The following is a 22,480-nucleotide window of genomic DNA, read 5'->3' on the forward strand; positions in this document are numbered from 1 at the left end:
TGATAAATACTTCAATATAAATATTTCTTATTTTAATATAATTCTTTATTATATTTATATATAGTACAAACAATAGAATATTTTTAAGTTAATGATATTCTTTATTATATATCTTTTTAAAAAGGTCAACTTGTTACATATATTAAATATACAACAAAAAAAAAAAATTTTTACTTTTCTTTTGTCATATCTTGTAACTAAAGTATACAAATAAATTCTTCTAAATTCAAAACAATTATAACTTTTGCTTTGTATTAAACAAGCTGTTGCGCAAACCACCCACTGTTTTAATAAACTATTATTGTAATGTTAATGTAAATTTATATGGTTTTTTTTTTACCTTATATAATTACCCTACATAATTAGCAATAAATTAAATCAAGAAGAAATAATTTGTTATGTCATAAAGTGTAAATAGTATTTCAAAACAAAACACATTATTTTTTTTTACAACAAAAAATAGCTTTTTTTTTCTTGTATTAACTAGTCTATTAAGGGAAATTAAATAAAATTAATTTCATGTTAATGTGATAAATTTTGATTGATATATCATGTTTAAAAGTAACAATAATGAGAAGAAACTTTTTATAAATGATTTAAAATTAGTTTTCATATATATCATACTTTTAAATATTTTTTTATACTTCTAAATGTTCATGAGATAAAAAAATAGAAGACGATGTATCTTTGAAATAATTGAAATTTAAAACTTTTTTCTAACATAAACCATATCTTAAAAGTCTTATGAAGTTTGAAACTTAGTGCAATCAATTTCTCGTAAAAAAAAACTGAAAAAGAAATATTGTTTAAATTTTAATAAGTTTGATTGTATAAACATAAGTTGGATTTTTTTTAAAAATATTTCACACTTCGTCTCTAACTTTGAATCATTACAACTCTTCAAGTTATAATTTTGATAAAGCCTTGATTATATTTAGAAAAATTTTATTTTTAAGGGACTATTAAGTGTGCATAATTTTATATTAAAATTCCAAAGAAAAATTATTTTTTTAGTACTTCTCTAGAAACCAGAGTGAAAATATTTGAATCAACTGTGAATTTTTGAAAAAAATTAAGATGTGTTTACGGAGACATTTTATTTTAGAGTAACTTTTTAAAAAAATATGGAATGAAGCTAGTATCAGGGTAATAGACTGAATGTCAGAAAAGATATTGAAAATTTTATAAGTATGAATATTTAAAAAAAATTTCCGTTTTTGTTATATCTCGCTTCAAAAATGATGTAGACAAGTGGATTTTTAAATTTAACTACTTATTAGTTCTTATCTAAAGTCCACATTAAAATAATTTCTATATATTCAATAGTCTTTGAGATATAAAAATTGATGACAAAATATGAAAAAGCGCGAAAAAATTGGACATTGTATCTAGAGCACGGTTGAAATATTTTCAAGATACATTTTTTTATCACATTCTTAATTTAAAAAATTGTGTATAACTAGGCTCAATCAACTTCTCAGAAAAAGCTAATTTTTATTTTTCTATATGTTCTGAAAGGTTTCCCTACAATCCCGTGATATATGATTAAATTACTTTTACTTTAGTAAAGTTTGCTAACTTTTTTCAATATATTTTTAATATTTACAATCTCCTCTTGTTACTATGAACTTATTAAAAATTATTTTGTTCTTTAGAAAAAAAAATGATATTTCTTATCACCATACTAATTATTTTAATATTTAAGGGTAATGTTATAGAGATTTAAAAAAAATTTTAGAAATAAATAGAAATTAATTTACATATTTTATTCAAAAAAAATGGCGCCAAAAAACTGATTACTACCGAAAATGTTTAAAATGTACAAAAAATAAACTATCAATTTTTCTTTGTAAAAAAGTTACTTAATAAAGTTTGTTTTTGAGGAACTTTACTTTGACTGGATTTTGATTTTTTCAATGGACTTTTTGGTGTAGGGTCTTGTAATAGTTGACTTTTCCCTGCTTTCACAGTACTTTTTGTTACCAAAAAACCATCTTCGTTCACAAAGGTTTCTGTAACAATTTCTTTATTAGTAAGATCTTTTGTAAATGTATTTTCTTTGTGACTTCCTTTACTTGTAGTCTTGCTTTTAGTTTCCTTCTTGGTAGGTTTAATTGATTTAACCGGTACATTATCTTTCGGTTCTTCACTAATTTTTCTTTTTTTTAAATCTTCTTCTTCATCACATGTTTTCTCTACTTCATCATCACTGAATTTCCTTTTTGTTCCCTTTTCTTTGGAAGATTCATTTAAATTATTTTCCTTCATATCAACAGAATCTTCCTCCTGATTATCATTATTTGAAGTATCTTCCATATTCTCTTTTTGAGGTAAATCACAACTTTTATCAAAAGAATCATCATTCACCCCCTCGGTGAAATCGTTATCACTTTCACTGAAATTTGAAGTAGAACTGAGATAATCTCGCTTCAAACATTTATTGTCAAACAATACACCTTTTGGTTGAACAGCGTATAAAGTTTTTCCTAAAATTTCATCTGATGAGCTATCATTTATTATTCTATCTAAATCTTCTTCATTTGCTAGAATTGTCTCATAATGTACATAATCTTCTCCATCAATAGTTTTATGAATCATTTTTTTAAATAATAAAAAAGTGCCATTAATATTATCCTTATTTTCACAATAAAATTTCTGAAGTATTGACTTCGATTCTTCCATTGAAAGTCTTCCACTTACAGATATAAATGATGCAGTTACACATATGCCATCATCAAGTACCCAAGTTTTCAAATTATTAAAAATAGGAACTGATGTATTATCCATTTGAAAAAAAATATGTTACACAATACTAAAAATAAAAAGACACAAAGGAAAACAAAGACAATTGGAGAAGTGAATTTATTTCGCTGTGAAATAAAATATTGTTATGTTACTTAATATATTAATTGCAAAAATATAAATTGAATCAACAAAATAAAGTTAAAACTAGAAACATATAATGATAAATAAAATTTTTTGATATGTGGTTTATTTTTTAGCTAAAAAAAAATGTACACAATTGTATATTTGATAAATAAATCTATATTGCGAATGTGCAATCAAGGACATCTTGATGCTCTTCAGCATGATGTTTGGCAATTGCCGTGGCTGTCCAGGCAATTTCTTTTCTTCCCGCATAAGTCAACTAAAAAACAATTTATATTTAATGGTTTAATAATATAGTACCTGTATGCCAAGGGCATTAGCAAAACGTGGTGAGACGAAACTCCATGCTCCGGCATTTCGTGGTTCCTCTTGACTCCAAACAAATTCTATAAAACAAAAAAGAATTAAAATAAAAATTTTAAATAAATTTACTTTTAGCATTAGGATATTTTTTCTTAATTTCGTTAAGTTCAGTAACTGGGAATGGACAAAGACATTCAACTCTTACAATAGAAACATCTTCAATATTTTTTTCTTCTCTTTCTTTCATTAAAGTAAAGGCATGTTTACCACTAGTAAATATTACCTTCTTAACATTATTTTTAACTGAGTCATTGATTTTATTATCATCAATAACTTTCTTAAAGTATGTACCTGGGGCAAAATCTTCTAATTTACTTGCTGCATTTGGATGTCGTAATAATACTTTTGGTGCTACAACAATCATTGGTTTCCTGTAATTGGTAACAATTTGCCTACGAAGCAAATGGAAATATTGAGCAGATGTTGTTGGATTTACAATCCACATATTAACATTATCGCCATCAACAGGATTTTGATTTTCTTTTGAATCACATAATTGAAGGAATCGTTCCATTCGACAAGAACTATGTTCTGGACCAGCACCATCAAAACCATGAGGTAAGAGCATTACAAGTCCAGATTGTGTTAACCATTTTGATTCACCAGAAGCAACAAAAGTATCAATTATTATTTGAGCACCATTAAAGAAGTCACCGAATTGTGCTTCCCAAATAGCTAGTCTGTTTGGATTTTCAATTGAATATCCATACTCAAAACCAAGAACAGCCTCTTCACTAAGTAAAGAATTTGCCAATTCAATAAAATGCTCCTGTTTTTCTGTCATATTATTTAATGGAATGTATATTTCATCTGTTTTTTGATCAACTAACATAGCATGTCTATGTGCAAAGGTACCTCTACCAACATCTTGACCACTAATTCGTACATCGAAGCCTTGTGCTAAACAACTTCCAAAAGCTAAAGTTTCTGCTGTTCCCCAGTCAATATTTTCCCCTGATTCCATTTTAGAAATTCGATTTTTAACATGTGTTTTGGCAAGATGTGGATGAATTGAAAAAGTTTCTGGAACTTTGACACTAGCCGCTCCTATAAAACGAAGGTGATCAATATCGAATCCAGTATCCCAAATTGTTACAGCTTTTGGAGCTTGAATAAAATTCTTCCAATTTCCTTCTAAATGTTTTGCTACAGGTGGAGCAGTATCTGCTTTTTTAAATTCTTGTTGTAAATAATCACTATGCTCCTTAAGCAATGTGTTTCTTTTTTCTTCATCATAAATACCTTGATATATTAATTTTTCACAATACTCATCTGGTACACTATCTCTATTTTCAATTTCATCATACATTACTGGTTGTGTAATAGTATAATTATCAAGTTCATTATGGCCCCATCTTCTAAAAGATATCATATTAACAAATATATCTTTTCTAAATTTCATTCTATAAAGCATTGCTAATTTTGCAGCTTTAATTACATCTTCAGGGGAATCTCCATTAACATGAATAACAGGACAATCAATACCTTTTGCCATATCACTAGCATGAGTTGTACTTCTTCCTATTCTTGATTCCGCAGTAAAAGCAATTTGATTATTAACAATTAAATGAATAGAACCACCAACTCTGTAATGAGGAACTTGTGACATTGCTAAAGATTCCCATACAACACCCTGACCACTAAAAGCTCCATCACCATGAACTTGAAGACACAATACACTATCTCCAACTTTTGAATTTTTATTAATGTAGTCATATTCTCCAACTCTAAGTGTATTAGAACGTCCTCTTGCTTTACCCATTGCTACAGGATTTACAGCTTCTAGATGAGAAGGATTTGGAAGTAATGTGATATGAACAGAATTATTACCATCATTTGTTTTAAAATCAAATGAACTTGTCAAATGTGAAAGAACATCACCTGCTCCAGAAACATCTTCAGGAAATTCTGGTTTTCCTTTTATTTTTCTAAACATTTGTACAACTGGAAATTCCATCAATTCAACAAGAAGATTAGATCTTCCTCTATGTGCTTTACACATAACAATATCACTAATATCATTTTCATGGGAGGATGAAAAAATTTCATAGAAAAAACCAAACATACTTTCACTACCTTCACAACCATAACGTTTTAAAGTTGGAAATTTTGTAGCTAAGAAATTATCAAAATTTTGAGATTTTAACATTAATTCTAAAACATTTACTTTTTCTTCATTTAACAATTCAATATTTTGAAGTTTTTCAAAATTTTGTGCAAGAAAACTTCTTTCATTAACATTTTGAAGATGCATAAATTCAATAGAAAATTTTCCACAATAAACATTTTCAAGATGTTTAACTAAATCTGATATACCAGGAGCATTTTCTACTGTTGATGAATTTATTGGTTCTTCTGAATCTGGATCTAACCCATAAATTCTTGGATTTAATTCTGGAACGTCTCTTGATGTTTCACTTTTTACTTTTAAAGGATTTATATCAGCTTTTAAATACCCATATCTTCTAAAAGCATTTATAAGATGAAGTCTTTGTGCTTCTTCAGGTGACATAGTTTTAAGTGGAAGTGAAAGAGGTTCAATAATATTTTCCTTCTCCGGTAAACATCCAAAAACTCCATTTTTACAATTATAAAAACATTTTTTTGTAATATTAAATTTACGAATATTTCTATATTGTTTAGATGAAAATAGAAGTTTCATTTTTCTGAAAAAAAAAATGTAATTAAAAAATTAGATATAATAAAGAATAAATTTAAATATAAGAAAATATATATATATATCATACATAGTAAATTATTTTTAAATTAAATAAAATTTTATAACATATACTTTATTAAACGATATATAACCAATCATAGACATTAATTAAAAATTTTTCGATCTTATTCAACTGAAGGCTCTTTACTAGTCTTCTTTAAACTTTCTAATTATTTATACACTAGAGAAATGAACACAAAATAAAGATCAATAAACAATGTGTCAATTTATATGGATAATTATAGTTAAAACAGTGTATCAATATATCAAAATCACTATAATATTTCAAGGTAATAACCAAAATTTATTGAAATTAAGACAAAACAGTAATTTTGTTAAATATAAAATGAAATGATCCAATAACAAACAAACGACAAAAGTTCGAATGACGGATAAAATATTTTTAATCAAAATTGAAAATTTTTAAGAAAGCACATTTTCTTTTTTAATGATATATTTCAAATTTATGATTGATAAGTCAATTATTAGATGTTTATAGTTATCAATTTTTAAGTTATCACCAAATACTACTTCCATTCTATAAAATTATTTTACCGATTTGCTGCAGCAGTAGGAAAGAAGGGAGTTGTCCCGGCTGCTGGAGGAGGAACAGAAAAATTTATTGGTGGAGGAATTGATGTAAAATTGGACGAACTATTTATTACAGGAAATGTTGGAGCTGTATTTGCAACAGGTACAGATGATTTACCATATGGACCCGGTGCAGGAACATTTAATGGACGTGTTGGTGGAGGAACATTAAAATTTGGTGGAGGAGCCGTAAAATTATTTGTTGTTGGATTAAATGTACTAACTAAATTGGCTGGTGGTTCAAACTTTCTAGCAGCAGTACCTTTTCCTGTGAGATCATAAATAAGTGTCGGAGTTGTTGCTACCTGCTGAAGTCTTATCATTTCTTTTTGATATTTTTCTCTAAAATAAAAATATTGTGCTCTTGCATCAATATATGCATCATATAGTGGTTTCAATTCAGAATTTGGTGGTAAAGCAAGTTCAGGATCATTGACAGCAGGATTAAGAGACTGAACAATACTACTTTTGGATAAACCATTAACAACACGACTATTTGAATTGCTACGCTTAGCTGTAGAACCTCCATCACTTCCGGTATTTCTAAAAAAAATTAACTTAATTATTATAAAAATGATAAAAATACTTACGGTCTTTTAATACCGTGTAGATTTACGCAATCATGCGGACAATTTGGTGTTTTATGATCACAAGCACCACAAGTAAAACATTTATCACCCATTCCAGGATCTTTTCTTAATTTTGATGTTGATCTTTCTATTGATATAACTCTTCCTTCTAAGTTATAATTATTGAATCTATCAATCACTTTTTGTGCATCTTCTTCATTGCTCACATGCTAAAAAAATTAATAATTATCAAAAGCCAAAAAAAAACTATATAAAATTTTTAGCGTGTCAGATTTAATAAAACTCTCCAACACCACTTACGAGTGGTTTCACTACTTGGTAAAAAAATTTATATTATTTTTATTTAAAAAAAATATGTAATTTAAATTAAATATACACAATAATACTTCAACGCGAAAGATAAAAAAAAATTAAAATTAATAACATGTACAAAAAAAAGTACATAATTTAATTATTTATATGAATGATAAAAACAGGAATTTAATCTCCATAACATTCATTTAACAATCGCAATTAAAATTTGACAAAATAAATATGAAATAAATAAGCTTACCACGAACGCGAAATTTTTCAATACATCACATTCTTGAACGTTTACAAATTCAAGAAATAAGTTTCTAAGGCGATGAGAGTCAACCTTATCACTTAAATTTCCGACAAAAAGCTTCACCATGTTGATAGAAATAAATTATTTATGATATCAGTATTTATATGAATGTCGTATTGATTTCAGATTAATGTAAATATATTTGGAAAATTATATAAATTTTTCACTGATAACTTCAAAAAAAAAAGATATAGATGATGAGAAATACGATAGAAGTTGAAGGTTATTGGCAAATGAAAAAGCTTGATTCCTTGGAATAAAGACTCTCTAAGTAGTTTGGTAAAATGTCAACATTGCGCAGGCTTTACGCATCTCTAATAGTAGATGGCACTAGATATAGTAAACAAAGAAATGCAAAATTTTATTTGGCAAAAGAAGATATACTGTTTATGTAATAGTATGATGGAGATTTTATTAAATATTAGTGGATTCTTCCACTGATGATTGTTGTTTTGTTTGTCTTTTCTCAAATTTTTCTTTACGTTTTTGTTCTAACTCTGCTTTACGTTGTAATTTTTTAGCCATCATTTCACCCATTTGTGTTTCATTTACATCAACAATTTGAATTGTTCTTCCTCTTTTTAATGGTGGCCTATTTAATTTCTTTGTCTCTTTTGAAAATCCTCCACATTTTTTAGCCAAATCTTCTTTAGGTATTTTTGTCATTGGCATCGTGGTGTTCGGTAGGCGTATCATGGAACGTGATTGTATAGGTAATGATTGTAATTTTACTGTACTTAAATTTATGGAACCTTTATTTAATGAAGTCATTTTTTGAATTTCAATTTTTAATTTTGCGGAGTTTGGTTGTTTCTTAAGTTTAAAATGACTTACAGGTACAGGATTATTTAAATGGTAAATATTTTTAACAGCATTTTTAGTCATAAGACAGACACTTGGTGGCATTAAACTTAACCGATAAATATTGTCCTTATCATCAAATATTTTATTAAGACTTTCAAAACAATTGCTAAAAAATTCATTGGTAGAAAGATCGTTGAGACATTTAGTGTTAGGAAAATTGTCATACATTTGTCCTAGTAATTCAATCCACTCATCATCATCATCTTTTGCTGATTCAATTATTTTTATATACAATTCTTTGTCCTAAATATTATATTTTAAATATTTATTCTAAATATTTATATTACTTACGATATCAGGATATCTTTCAATTAATTGAGGTAGTGATAATAAAACTTTAAGTTTTATTTGTGTACACAAAGACCTATAATTTACTGATAAGTACTCAATGTATTGTTTATCAAGGAATGCCGCTGTTTGACGTGAACTCCATAATTCAGAGAAGTCTCCTAATTTTGTATTCAATAACTTAAAAATATCCTGTTCTTTACTTGCAGAAGTAAATGTATCATTCATAATAAGAAAAAAAAAGAGACAGTTAAAAATTTATAATATTATTTTAAAATAATTTTTTAATTTATAATTAATAATAATGTAAATAATCTTGAAATGCGCCTATTCCTTGGTAGAATATGTATTAGGTGTTAAGATACAACGTTGGAGTGTTGTTCCTAATAATTATTTTTTATTAATTCATTTTAATATGGTTAATAAAGTTACAATACATAATAAAAAAAATAATTCTATTAATGAAAAAGAATTATTAACTAGATCAATACATGATATTGTTAATCATCTTGTTCAAGCACATAAAAATAACAAAGATGTTAATCTAAATCGTTTAAAATGTGACGTTTCACGTAAATATTCATTAAAAAGTCAACCAAAACTTGTGGATATTATTGCAGCTGTACCACCTGAATATAGAGTAAATTACTATATTATTTATATTGTTATATTTTATTATAATTTTTTTAGAATACTTTAGTTCCTAAACTTAAAGCAAAACCAATTAGAACAGCTTCAGGTATAGCTGTTGTTGCTGTTATGTGTAAACCCCATAGATGTCCACATATTAATTTTACTGGTAATATTTGTGTATATTGTCCTGGAGGTCCAGATTCTGATTTTGAATATTCAACTCAAAGTTATACTGGATATGAACCAACTTCAATGAGAGCAATTAGGGCTCGTTATAATCCTTTTTTACAAACAAGAAATCGTCTAACACAATTATCTCAGTTAGGTCATTCAGTTGATAAAGTAGAATTTATTGTTATGGGAGGAACATTTATGTCATTACCAGAAGATTATAGAGATTATTTTATTAGAAATCTTCATGATGCTTTATCTGGTCATACAAGTTCAAATGTTGAAGAAGCTGTTTATTTTAGTGAAAGAAATAAAATAAAATGTATTGGAATAACAATAGAAACAAGACCAGATTATTGTTTACCTAGACATCTAAATGATATGCTTTCTTATGGATGTACAAGATTAGAGATTGGTGTTCAATCTACATATGAAGATGTTGCTAGAGATACTAACCGAGGACATACTGTTGAGTCAGTTTGTGAAACATTTCATATGTCAAAAGATACAGGATATAAAGTTGTTATACATATGATGCCAGATTTACCAAATGTTGGATATGAAAGAGATGTGGAACAATTTATTGAATTATTTGAAAATCCAGCTTTTCGTCCTGATGGTTTAAAATTATATCCAACATTAGTAATTCGTGGTACTGGTTTATATGAATTATGGAGGACTGGAAGATATCAAAGTTATCCACCTCAAATGTTAGTTGATTTAGTAGCACATATCTTATCATTAGTTCCTCCATGGACTCGTGTATATCGTGTTCAACGTGACATTCCAATGCCTTTAGTTTCTAGTGGTGTAGAGTATGGAAATCTTCGTGAACATGCATTAGCAAGAATGAAACAATTAGGTACTGTATGTAGGGATGTTAGGACAAGGGAGGTTGGTATTCAAGAAATTCATAGTAAAGTCAAGCCTTATCAAATTGAGCTTATTAGGCGTGACTACTTTGCTAATGGTGGATGGGAAACATTTATTTCATATGAAGATGTTGAACAAGATATATTAATTGGCTTATTAAGGCTCAGGAAATGTTCAAATAAAGTTCATAGGAAAGAGTTAATGGATGAGTGCTCTGTTGTTAGAGAATTACATGTTTACGGAAGTGTTGTTCCTGTTGCTTCTAAAGATCCAACTAAATTTCAACATCAAGGTTTTGGTACATTATTAATGGAGGAAGCAGAAAGAATAGCAAGAGATGAGCATCATTCAAAAAAATTAGCCGTTATATCAGGTGTAGGTACAAGAAATTATTATAGAAAATTAGGTTATGAACTTGATGGTCCATATATGAGTAAAACTCTTGTATCATAATTTTATATTATATAGCCGAAATTTGAGCTAATAAACTTTTTTTTTCAATTTCCAAATATTTAGAAATTTATTTTTTGGAAGAAATGGTGCTGATTTAAAAAACGAAGTTTTTTTTAAACAGATAATATTTGAATGAAAATTTACATATCAGTAAAAAATGGTATATAATAAAATGCAAATAAAGGAAAAAATTTTGGTACAATTCAGTTTTTGTTATGAGTATGTTTTTTTTTCATTTTTACAACATCAATGAGATTTTTTAATTGTTTAATTAAATTTTTATTAATTAAATTTGTGTTAAATTTTTAATTACTTTAAATAAATTTTATTTATTTAAAAAAATTATTTATTAAACTATAACTATTAAAATATTAATATGAAAAATTGTTCTTTGACAAAAAAGTGTATTTATTAAAATTTATTTCCTGAAAAAAGCATTTTAAAAAATTATAACTTTTTTTTAAAAATAACAATTTTAATATTTTGATTTATGATTTATGTTGAAATAGCTTATAAAATATTTCAAAAAAATTTCTTGATGAATAACAATTCTAGAGTCTTTAAATTTAGAAATAAAAATAAGTTGATCTTTGTAATACAAAAATTATTTATTATAATTTAGTATACTGTAAGTTAATAAATTATTCATATCATTTATATTGTGTACTAAATTGTTACTTATTTTTCAAAAAATCAAAAAGATTAATAAAATGTTAAATAAAAATTTTAATCTGACTACAAAATCATATTTTATTATACAATTTTTAAAATGATATAATATGTCTGTACGATTTAATGTTTTAAACATCTCAAATTGTATGTTAAAAAAAAAGTTATTTAATCAATTAATTTTTTTTTTAATTCAAAAATCTCCATGGAAATTTAAAAAGAATAATTAAAAACAAACCACGATTCCATGGTTAATTGTCGCAACTTTGTAAACAAAGCATGTTTGGTTTCTTAAAGTACAAGAATTTTAGTGATTATTTAGCAAAGTTTTTTTTTTTTTAATAATTTAAAAAAAAAATTTTTCTTTATAATTATATTTTGTTATAAACTTTAATAAATAAATAAAATTAATTAATAGATTATAATATAAATAAATTTATTGATATATATATTTTCGATATATGCACATATTATGTTACAAAATTATATGTTTCTAATAACAATCCTAAAAAAATGATGTTTCCGGGTATCTTTTTGATATTTCCATTGTCAAAGAATGTGGTGACATCAAGTTAAATGTTTCAATAGTGCATATAGTTTCACGTTTAAATGCTGCTACTTTCTAAAAAAAATTAAATAATATAAATATTTTTACAATAAAATATAAATTTACATGTACATTGGAAATCCTAAGTAGTAATGCTGCATATCTTGCACTTGCATCAACATTACTCATTTCACTTTGTAAATATAATCTTAAACATTTCAACAATTCATTTCTTTTTTTACTTATACATTGTATAGCTTGTTGTGATAATGCTAAACATTCAGGATCAAAAAATATAATTGCTTGCAATAAAACATATTCTACAAGTTTCATTTTCATTTTTCTAATTGGCACTAATATATGGTTTATCACTGCAACTACAGTAGGTATTAATCCACTACGTTCTTTTAGTATGTCAGCAGATAAATTTCTATATCCTGATAAACCATCGGGAAAAACAATACGATCTGAATATCTTTCAGGTGTATGAAATGCTTCACTTAAAACAAGATATGAAAACGCTGTATGCACGAGAAGAGATTCCTTATCTTTTTGTTTTAAAGATTGAAATTCATCAAATGTTTTAGCCCATTCAATAAATGTACTCAAATTTTTAGCTCTCCAATATGAAAAATTTGTTTGATCACCAGGTTTCATTTGAACTGCCTCATATTTTTCTACTTCTAAAAATGTTGACTTTGGATTATTTAAAGATTCCGCCAATGTAGAATGAATTGGAGCAATTGTAGATTTTAACATTGAGACAAATTGTTTTTCTCTTTGAAGTAATAATTTTAAAGTAAAATCATTTACTTCAATATTATTTTCATTAATATTTCCCTCAAAATTTGTTGTCTTTCTTTTTCTTCTCCTTTCAATATTTAACTCAGACCTATCCATTCCCAAATCAAGACATTTTTTAAATCGACAATGTCGACATGCGCAACGCATACTTTTATCAATAATACATTTTCCATCATTTTGACATGAATATGTTCTATTCTAAAAAAAAATTTTTTTTTTTCATTTTACACAAAATAGAAAAAATAAACTTACTTCAATTACAACACGTCGAAAAAATGTTTTACTAAATATTTAATGCTTAAAAAAATTAATTAATTTAAACTTACCATCCATTACACGAAATAATCCCATAATGTATTCCAGAGCTACTATCACCACATACTAAACATTTTTGTTCTTAAAAAGTTTTTTTTTTAAAAATAAAAAAAATAATAATATATGCAACAATTAACAAACCTTCAGAAACTGCCTTATCAGATAATTTATTTTTTCGATTTTTTTTTAATTGAGGATTCCGTGAATTTTGACTTTCATTATCATGATTTAAAGCTTTTAAATGGTTATTTTCATTATTAGAATAATTAAAATTTGTTGTTGTTAATGTATCACCTATAGTTTGCATTTCTTTACCAACAACTATTATGGTATAAAAAAATTTTTCTAAAATAAATACTTGTAAAAAAGTTTTTTATAATAATAAAAATAGTGTGGAAATAGCTTCAAACCAAGTAGAAAAAAAAAATTTTTTTTTTTGTATATAATAATAAAAAAACAAAGATATATATTAAAAAAAAATAAAAAATATATATTTAATAGTATGATTTAAATAATAAAATTTTTAATGAAAATTATAGAATTTTTACTACAAAATATTGATAATAGTAATAACATTGTTTTAAAGTTCATTAATAATATTCATACATATATATATATATATAAATATATATAGACTCCCATAAATAAAGAGCATATGTTAAAAATAAATTCAAACTTGATAAGCGTTTATTTCATAATAATGTATAGATGCATCTTTAAATGTGCAATGATAAGATATTTTTATAAGATAAAAGTTATATATAATAGTAACAATAATAATAATAATAAATATTTACCTGTAAAAAATAAAAGTTATTGAAAATATTTTTTTATAAATATAATGTTAATTTATAAATTATCTAATTTATAAATAAATAATTTTTAATATTATTAAATTATAAAATTTATAATATAAATGCTTTCAATCTGATACAAAAAAAATATTTTTATACAATATATCTATCAATATATTTTTAATGTGTGTAATTTTATGTCTTTGCTTTTTATTTTATCCTGCTAATTACGGAAATAATATTTTTTTTTAGCTCTTACAACTAAAAGTTAATGATTAAAGATATATTAATATATAATATATTGTATTTTCATACATATTATTTTATGCACTTTAAAAGATGTTATAATGGTATAATATTATAAACTTAGCTAGCAAAATAATGCGTTAGAATTAATATTTAAAATAACAAGTTTTAATTATTAGAAGGCATGAGTTAAATAATCAATTTTTATATACTTACAATGTAACTAAATGTATAATTTATTGTTTTTTATCGTAGCATTGCAAGTATAAATGTAGAGAAATGTTATAAGTAATAATCAATGATCAGTTGAAGGTCAGGTTGATTTGAAATATTAAATTTACATACATTAAATAAATATATATATATATATATATATGTTAATAAAAATATAATAGCTAAATATTACTATAGTAAAGTATGTAAGTATATATATTTATTATAAAAAAATAACAAATAAACATTTATTTTAAAAAAATAACAACATATTGGTACTAAAAAGAAGTGTACAATTTTTTTTTAATATTTATTTAGCTTTTCTAGCAAACTTATCATGCCTAATCCACCACTCATCCCAATTAGTATTTAAATCTCTCTTATGAACAGGGAATTCAACCAATGGTTCAGGATGAATATCTTGTAATGATATACCACGTGTATTTGTTGAATTATTATCACTATCTCCCAAATGAGAAACATCTAAATTTGGATACCATTGTTTATAATCAAAATTACGAAAATCTATTGTAAAAGTAATTGTACCATGTTCTTTGGCCTTTAAAAGTTGTGCTTTCAAAAGATTATATTGCTCAATACAAAGTCCTGCTTTTAAAATAGGAATTACTTGATCAGTACCAGCAGCCAAAAATTGTTCAATAAGAGATGGATTCTATAAAAAAAAAATATTATAAAACATTAAAAAATTTGTGTTTACATACTCTATAATCAAAAAAAAGATATTCATCTCTACAGACTGGACAGGCATGATTCAGATTAAACTTTCCTTCTTTATCTATACAAAAAAGTCTAGGCTTTGATTGCGTAACTTCCTGTCCTCTAACATTTCTTTTATACCATTTGAATATCGGCAATCCTTTATAAGTATTTTTATAAGCATCACTTTCCATGTATCTTATTTGTTCTTCAATTGTATGTTTTGGTTTGAAAAGTCCTTTTTTAGATTCTATATCATTAAAAGCCCATTTATTAGTACTATGTTCCTGATCAGAACAATTCCTAACAGACCTTATTATGTTAGTATTTTTTGATAAAACCCTACTGACAACTTGTCTTAATGAATACATCTAAAAAATATAAAATTTTTTAAAATTTTAATAATACACTTAAATAGATACGAAACCGAAATAACGGAGATTAATAATATATTTTAAAAAGATAATTTAAATTAGAAATTGGAAAATTATTTTGGAATTTCTAATTGACTTGCAACTAGTTTTAATATATCGGCAGTCTTTAATTTCCAATGTTTAAAATCTTTTAAAATTGGTTGCCAAATTTCACCATGATGTGGTTCAGTTTTTGTACAATTTTCAAAAACAATATTTTGTTCACTTTCTGTACCATACAAAAGTTCAAATTTATAGTAAAATGCCCAAGCATCACCATTATCAGGATTTATTTTTAATGATCTTTGAAACCAATCTCTTGCTTTTTTAACCTTTCTTTCAGCCCAAAATAATTTGGCTATTGCAAGCAAAACATTTGGATCATTTTCACATTTTTTTAATGCATCAACACTTTTTTTACGTCTTCCATGCCGATCTTCCATAAATATTGCCTCTGCCCACAAAATTCCACTATTTTCACAATCTTGAAGTGCTCTAGATAATCGCTCTTTGGCAAGTTCTTTCAAACCCGCTCTCCATTCGAGTCTAATACTCTCTAACCATATATATGGATTTTTTGGGTTCTTTAATCTACCCTTTTCGAGATCACTTCTTGCTTTTATTAATTGTCCTTGTGATTCTTCTAATCTACTGAGAAGTATCCACAATGTAGTACAGTTAACATTTTTTCTTATACCATTAGTAAATGTTTTACGGGCCTCATCAATAAGTCCCTGTTCAATATACAATTGTCCTAACATCATATATAATTTTGGATAATTTTCAAATTTTTCAATTCCATTTAATAAAATTTCTTTTGCATTATCTAAATTTCCTAAACACCATTCAAATTTGGCTGATTTCATCCAAATTCTAGGAGAATCTGTTGATTCTTTAGCTTTTTTTAATAACTTTCTTGCCTTTTGATATTCTCCATTTTCACTTTCTAATTGAAAAGCAGCCAACCAAATTGATTCACTGTTAGAATTATTTTCAAAAGCTTGTGATAAAATTTTTCTAGCTTCATCAACATTTCCTTCACGCCAAACACAGTTAGCATACATTAACCAAATTACTTCAAATTTAGGAACATCCTCTACAGCTCTTTTTAATAAAGAAAGATATGTCTCAGTTGTTCCATGTACTCTTTCAAAATTGGCAACTTTTTCCCAAATAAATTTATCTTTCTTAAACTTATCTAACAATATATCATACACAGCTCTAGCACATCCAAATGCATTTTCTTTGACAAAGTTTTCAGCATCACTTAACCATGTCTCTCTTTGATCAACCTCTTCAACACCAATTGATATAACATTTCTAATAATAGCTTTACAAGTTTTTAAACATCCTGCTTTTTCACAATCTATGGCATCTTTAATCCAATGGGATTTATTAATTTCTACCATATTTCCTTGTAATGACTTTATAGCACGATCAATAATTCTATCAATTACATTTCCATTTCCTTTACTTTCTTCAAGTTTTGCTGCAGTAATCCAAATAAGTCGCTCTGTTGGTATATGTTCCCTGGCTTTATTTAATACTTTACGAGCATTTTCATATGTTTCAAGTTTTGCTAAAGCTAACCATAATTCAGTTGATGTTGGACAACATTCAACAGCTCTAGTTAATAATTGCCTTGCCTCCTCTGGTTCTTCTAATTCAACAAAATTTTTCCAAAGAACAACTGATGATGGTATATTTTCTAATGCTTTTCTTAATACCTTCTTTTTAGCTTTATTTTCTTTTTCAATATCTGTAGCTTTTAACCATATACGAACAGACTGAGGTAGATAACAAACTGCATTTGCAAGAATTTTTTTTCCAGTCTCTGGAGGATGTAAACGTACTGCTTCTATCCAAAGATCTTCTGACTTAGGATTTTTATCAGCTCCTTCCATTATAAGATTTCTGGCAACTTGCATTTTTCCTGCTATTTCTTCAAGTCTAGCTCCAGCTATCCATGCTGGAGGATGATAAGGATTTGTCTCTCTAACAGATTTTAACAATTGTCGTGCTTTTTTAATATCAGATATATCAGCACCATGTTGAGGGATCATAGATTGTAATCCAGTTATATATCCTTTAGGATCTATGACCGTTTGACCAGAAACAGAGTCAGAGGCTTTATTTAAATGAATATCCATTATTCTGTTTTTAGCTTGTCCAATTTTTACCAAATCTAAATCAGCAGATGGTATTTTAAATGTTGACTGCCCACCATCGATTTCTGATGTAGCTCCACTTTGAACAGAACTATCCATTACAGAAGATGTTTGACCAAAATTCATTGATGATGAAATTATTGAATCAGGAACTGGTGTAAATCTAAAATAAAAAAATTATTTTGAAAAGCAAAATAGTAAAGTTTTATAAGTTTTAAAATATTGTCAGATTGAAAACTTAAAATCATATTCACAACGATAATAGACTTTTTAGAGGAAAGTATGTTGCTTACTGTAGAAACTATTACTCAATACTTTTAAAAATAATAGCTGTTCACAAAGCATGCTTGATATTTGTCTATTATATTTTAACATTTATAAGACTCATTCTTTTATAAATGTACTAATTTTGTTAAAAAATAGCTTTGCTATCATTGTGGAAAGATTAATCATCACACAATATTATAACACTTATATGAAAACTTACTTGTCACCTCTAGGATTTCTTTTTGCCTTGTTTCTGGTATCACCTACATCAGGAATGGCTAACCATTCAGACTCTGATATACTTGCTAATTGTCTAGTCAAATCTGAAAATTGTTGATGAAAATCAGGTAATTCTTTTCTAAAAGACTCCTTCGCTTCAAGTGCAATTTTTTGCCTATGATCTTTTCTACGTTCATCCAACCTATCATCAATAGCTTGGTAAATTAAATCAGCCTCTTCATCATCCTTCTCATAAGGATCTCTGGCAACTAAACTTCCTGAATATCCAAAAAAATTATTAAAATTGGAATCGTTATAATCTGCACCATCATCTTCATCTTTTGACTTCTTAAATGGAGGTAATTTATCATCAGGTCCAGGAATGCCAGCCGCTTTTGCTGGACCAATATCAGAACGAGTTGTAAAACCAAAGTCACCACGACCTATTCCTGGAACATAACCTTCTGGACCAGACTGATTCCAAAAATGTTTACGATTCTTGTCAACTAAACTACCAGGTATAAAGATAGACATTAGTAACTATAGTAAAAAAAAAACTTTCTTGCCAAGGTAATTTATTAAAACATAAACAAAGTATAACAAAACTAAAGTTCTAAAATAGTTCCAAAATTTATCGTTCTAAGATATTTTATTTTTGAATAGTAACACAATACCAAGTTTTCGCACAAAAATAACCCTAGATTTTTAAGGTTAATAAACTTTTTTTTACAATTTATTAATGTTATAAAAATATTCATTTATTTAAAGAAAAATTAATTTGCTTAAATTACGAAACAATTACTTGAATAATTTAATTTTTATGAAGTAAATTATTAAGATTATAAAAAGTAAATTTAAAAGAACAGTGTCAATTCACCAAAGAAACAAGTTGATTTATCATTTTCTCTCTTAAATTTTATCATATTTACACAATAAATAAACTAACTATATATTAACTTTTTAATTTGAAATAAATTCTGTTGTATTACAACATAATTACCTAATCAAAGATTATATTTTTAATCTGTTAAGTACATAAAATAACGTATTTACGCAATTTTAAATATCATTTCTTCAAAGTTATATCTATTTTGTTAACCAAAAAAGTTTAATGTATTTTCTTACAATATAATATCGCTAGATTTGACTTGTGATAAGAAATCTTTGACATCAGCAAGCAATGATTGAAAAATTGTCAACAAAATATATAAAAAATCAAGTTTATTTGACATTTTGAATACGTGTTTTTCACGTTCTAATTGAAAAAAGTTTACGTCACTTGTAAATGGTAAAATATAATTTTTTGTTTCAGAAAAATGATAGGGAACCTATAAATTTACCATGATTTTTTTTCTTTTTATAGTTATAGTAAATCGTATAAAAAAATTTATTCCTATAAATCGGATTACAACAATTTTTTTTAAAAAGCATCTAGAACATCTGATAAATTTATGGTTTTTAACATAAATAAAATAATAAAAAGTACATCTTTTTCTTTTTTTACAATAAATGACCATATTTAAGAAACGTATTTTTCTGAGATATGATTAGTTAGAAGGATAATAAAGATGGATAATCTGGAGATCAATGTTTTTTAAAGATATTGAGAAAATTTCAAATCGTAAAATTAAATAGACATTTATTACTATAAACTTTAAGCTGAATTGGCATTATATTTTTTTTTTTAATTTTTTAACATTTCACTTGTCACAGAGATAAAATATATTACAAAAAATAATTTCTTCTAATAAATTTTAAATGAAATATTTTTAGATATTTGCTTTTATTTGTGTAATACTAATGTTTTAAAATATTTTTTCTAGTGTATAGTAAAAAAAATAACAACAAAATACTCTTGATAATTTACGTGCCTCCCAAAAGGTTTGATAGACTTGTCTTTTAACGACTAGTGGTAAAATATTTATTTGCCAAAATGTTTCATCATACATTTTACTTTACAAAGTTTATATTTTTTTAAAGTTTATCATGGATAGTAATAAATATTTAATTAAAAATTGCCCTGAAACCATTAGGTATATTCCAAATTTTATATCAATTGAGGAAGAAGAATACATGTTACACTTGATTAATAATGCTCCTTTACCAAAGTGGGATTGTTTATCAAATAGAAGATTACAAGTTTATGGTGGTATTATAAATAAAAAAAAAATTTTAATTCCTGATGAGGGAATACCACAAGGCCTTGATTATATTATTGAAAAAATTGTGTCTGTTGAAGATGGTTTCAAATTAGATAAAAGACCAAATCATTTATTAGTCAATGAATATCTTCCTGGTCAAGGAATTATGCCTCATACTGATGGTGATGCTTATCATCCTTTAGTTGCCACAATAAGTTTAGGTTCACCAATATTGTTAGATTTTTATAAAACTTTAAATCGTGAATGTGTTGCTTCTTTTAATGAGAGATATATTGGTTCAATGTTTTTGGAACCAAGAAGTCTTGTTTTGTTATCAAATGATATTTATTCAAATTACCTTCATAGTATTGCAGAAAGAGAGGAGGATGTTATTACGGAGAATATATTTAATTTGGATCAAATTACCTTAAAAATTGGAGATGTTGTCAAAAGAAAAACTAGAGTTTCATTAACATATAGACATGTTGATAAAGTAAGTAAACTTAATGTTATGAACTTACTAAAAAAATAAAAATTATTTATTTAAATTGCCTTATCAATAATAATTTTATCGTTTTAAATTTAAATAATAAAATTTCAATTATTATTATACCAATAGATATACCTATTCCTATTCCAAATATTAAAAGTAATTGTTCAAAATGTTTAAATAGACTAAGAGTTACTTTTTGAGGTGTTACTGAATTACTAGTAGATGGTTTTCTTTCATTGTAACCAGAAGCTAAATTTATTTGAGTAATTCCTCCCATTATTCTGGTAAGTGCATTATTAAAATCATTACGTAGACGGACATTTTTTTTATTAAATGCAAATCCTCCATATGAACGAATACCTGTTGGATCTCTGATAATAGTCATACTATCTTTATATGACCAAACACTTGATACATCAGGAATAAAGTCAATATCATAATCTGCATAATATATTCCACCTTTTTTTATTTGTTCAACAATATCATCAAAAGTATTACCTAAACGTATTGGATTTTTTTTAAATATTTGAGGCATTCTTTTACAATTTTCTTCATTACTACAATCAGGCATTTTATCTTCAATATATGTAGGAAATCTTTCTCCCTTTTCAAGTATATCTAAAAATCCTTTTTGATTTGTAAATGGTAAATCTTGTTTTTCAGGAGCTGTTAATCTACTATTCATAATAGATTGAAAATAAACATAAATTACAACAAACATTAATAATAAATTTCCTTGAAAAATAAAATGTGCAATACTTTTATGTCTTTTAACACTTTGTCTAAGTATAATACCAATTGGTTCTGTAACACTATCACTTATTTTTTGTAATAATGGCATATCTTTTTCTTCTAACATTAATATAAGAAATTCTAATATAATAACTGATATGACTGAAGCTATTATCATAAGCCAAACATCAGTTGTAAAAGTTGTAAAAATAAAATTTCTAAAATCAGCCTCAGTTGGTGTTTCAATTATATAAATTTGTTGAAAAAATCTAAAAGGATATGAAAAAATTATTGAACCATTTTGTTCTCTATCAACTGTTATTTTCATTGATGGTACTGCCATATCAATAAGTCCTTTTTGTAGTAATCCAATTATACCAGTATAATTTTTTGGATTACCTGGTAATGGATCTCCATACTGAGATTCAATACCATATTCTTTTACAACATCAATCTAAAATTTGTATAAATATATTTAAAATATTTTAGTTACCATAGTCCAATTCCAATTTAATAAAGTCATTACTAGTTGAATCATTTCTATTTCAGCACCTGGTTTTTTACATGATTTTTTTGGAAGATTTGCAAAACAATCATAAACATCTGGTATTGAAGTAAATGCTCCAATTCGAAATATAAAATTTTGATTACTTGAATAATATAATGTCATATTATTTATAATTGACATTATAATGATAAAA

The 22,480-nt window shown here is 25.8% G+C and overlaps 9 protein-coding genes across 9 annotated transcripts; 2 read left to right on the forward strand and 7 right to left on the reverse strand.

The window, feature by feature from the left end:
- Positions 1–1,836: 1,836 nt before the first annotated feature.
- SRAE_1000134900 (Hypothetical protein) lies at positions 1,837–2,787 on the reverse strand (the record flags this gene model as incomplete). Its single annotated transcript, XM_024648293.1, has 2 exons — positions 1,837–2,655; positions 2,701–2,787. 2 exons carry the CDS (start codon positions 2,785–2,787, stop codon positions 1,837–1,839), a joined length of 906 nt encoding a protein of 301 aa, XP_024502286.1.
- A 256-nt stretch (positions 2,788–3,043) lies between these two features.
- On the reverse strand, positions 3,044–7,825 carry SRAE_1000135000 (Probable 2-oxoglutarate dehydrogenase E1 component DHKTD1 homolog, mitochondrial; the record flags this gene model as incomplete). The annotated part of the gene is made up of 6 exons (XM_024648294.1): positions 3,044–3,148; positions 3,190–3,275; positions 3,322–5,918; positions 6,527–7,105; positions 7,153–7,361; positions 7,706–7,825. The coding sequence occupies 6 exons, from the start codon at positions 7,823–7,825 to the stop codon at positions 3,044–3,046; spliced, it is 3,696 nt and encodes a 1,231-aa protein (XP_024502287.1).
- A 348-nt stretch (positions 7,826–8,173) lies between these two features.
- On the reverse strand, positions 8,174–9,139 carry SRAE_1000135100 (Negative elongation factor A; the record flags this gene model as incomplete). Its single annotated transcript, XM_024648295.1, has 3 exons — positions 8,174–8,729; positions 8,790–8,866; positions 8,915–9,139. The coding sequence occupies 3 exons, from the start codon at positions 9,137–9,139 to the stop codon at positions 8,174–8,176; spliced, it is 858 nt and encodes a 285-aa protein (XP_024502288.1).
- A 187-nt stretch (positions 9,140–9,326) lies between these two features.
- On the forward strand, positions 9,327–11,041 carry SRAE_1000135200 (Probable elongator complex protein 3; the record flags this gene model as incomplete). The annotated part of the gene is made up of 2 exons (XM_024648297.1): positions 9,327–9,551; positions 9,602–11,041. The coding sequence occupies 2 exons, from the start codon at positions 9,327–9,329 to the stop codon at positions 11,039–11,041; spliced, it is 1,665 nt and encodes a 554-aa protein (XP_024502289.1).
- Positions 11,042–12,215: 1,174 nt separating this feature from the next.
- Positions 12,216–14,763, reverse strand: SRAE_1000135300 (Transcription factor HNF-4 homolog; the record flags this gene model as incomplete). The annotated part of the gene is made up of 7 exons (XM_024648298.1): positions 12,216–12,332; positions 12,384–13,259; positions 13,314–13,344; positions 13,388–13,457; positions 13,518–13,697; positions 14,633–14,639; positions 14,758–14,763. The coding sequence occupies 7 exons, from the start codon at positions 14,761–14,763 to the stop codon at positions 12,216–12,218; spliced, it is 1,287 nt and encodes a 428-aa protein (XP_024502290.1).
- Positions 14,764–14,939: 176 nt separating this feature from the next.
- SRAE_1000135400 (28S ribosomal protein S18b, mitochondrial) lies at positions 14,940–15,717 on the reverse strand (the record flags this gene model as incomplete). The annotated part of the gene is made up of 2 exons (XM_024648299.1): positions 14,940–15,302; positions 15,352–15,717. The coding sequence occupies 2 exons, from the start codon at positions 15,715–15,717 to the stop codon at positions 14,940–14,942; spliced, it is 729 nt and encodes a 242-aa protein (XP_024502291.1).
- A 116-nt stretch (positions 15,718–15,833) lies between these two features.
- On the reverse strand, positions 15,834–18,947 carry SRAE_1000135500 (Pre-mRNA-processing factor 6; the record flags this gene model as incomplete). The annotated part of the gene is made up of 2 exons (XM_024648300.1): positions 15,834–18,090; positions 18,415–18,947. The coding sequence occupies 2 exons, from the start codon at positions 18,945–18,947 to the stop codon at positions 15,834–15,836; spliced, it is 2,790 nt and encodes a 929-aa protein (XP_024502292.1).
- A 1,452-nt stretch (positions 18,948–20,399) lies between these two features.
- Positions 20,400–21,086, forward strand: SRAE_1000135600 (Alpha-ketoglutarate-dependent dioxygenase alkB homolog 6; the record flags this gene model as incomplete). The annotated part of the gene is made up of 1 exon (XM_024648301.1): positions 20,400–21,086. The coding sequence occupies one exon, from the start codon at positions 20,400–20,402 to the stop codon at positions 21,084–21,086; it is 687 nt and encodes a 228-aa protein (XP_024502293.1).
- Positions 21,087–21,093: 7 nt separating this feature from the next.
- SRAE_1000135700 (Hypothetical protein) lies at positions 21,094–22,449 on the reverse strand (the record flags this gene model as incomplete). The annotated part of the gene is made up of 2 exons (XM_024648302.1): positions 21,094–22,233; positions 22,273–22,449. 2 exons carry the CDS (start codon positions 22,447–22,449, stop codon positions 21,094–21,096), a joined length of 1,317 nt encoding a protein of 438 aa, XP_024502294.1.
- Between the last annotated feature and the right edge of the window lie 31 nt (positions 22,450–22,480).

Source organism: Strongyloides ratti, assembly GCF_001040885.1.
Source record: "Strongyloides ratti genome assembly S_ratti_ED321, chromosome : 1".
NCBI classification, from domain to species: Eukaryota; Metazoa; Nematoda; class Chromadorea; order Rhabditida; family Strongyloididae; genus Strongyloides; species Strongyloides ratti.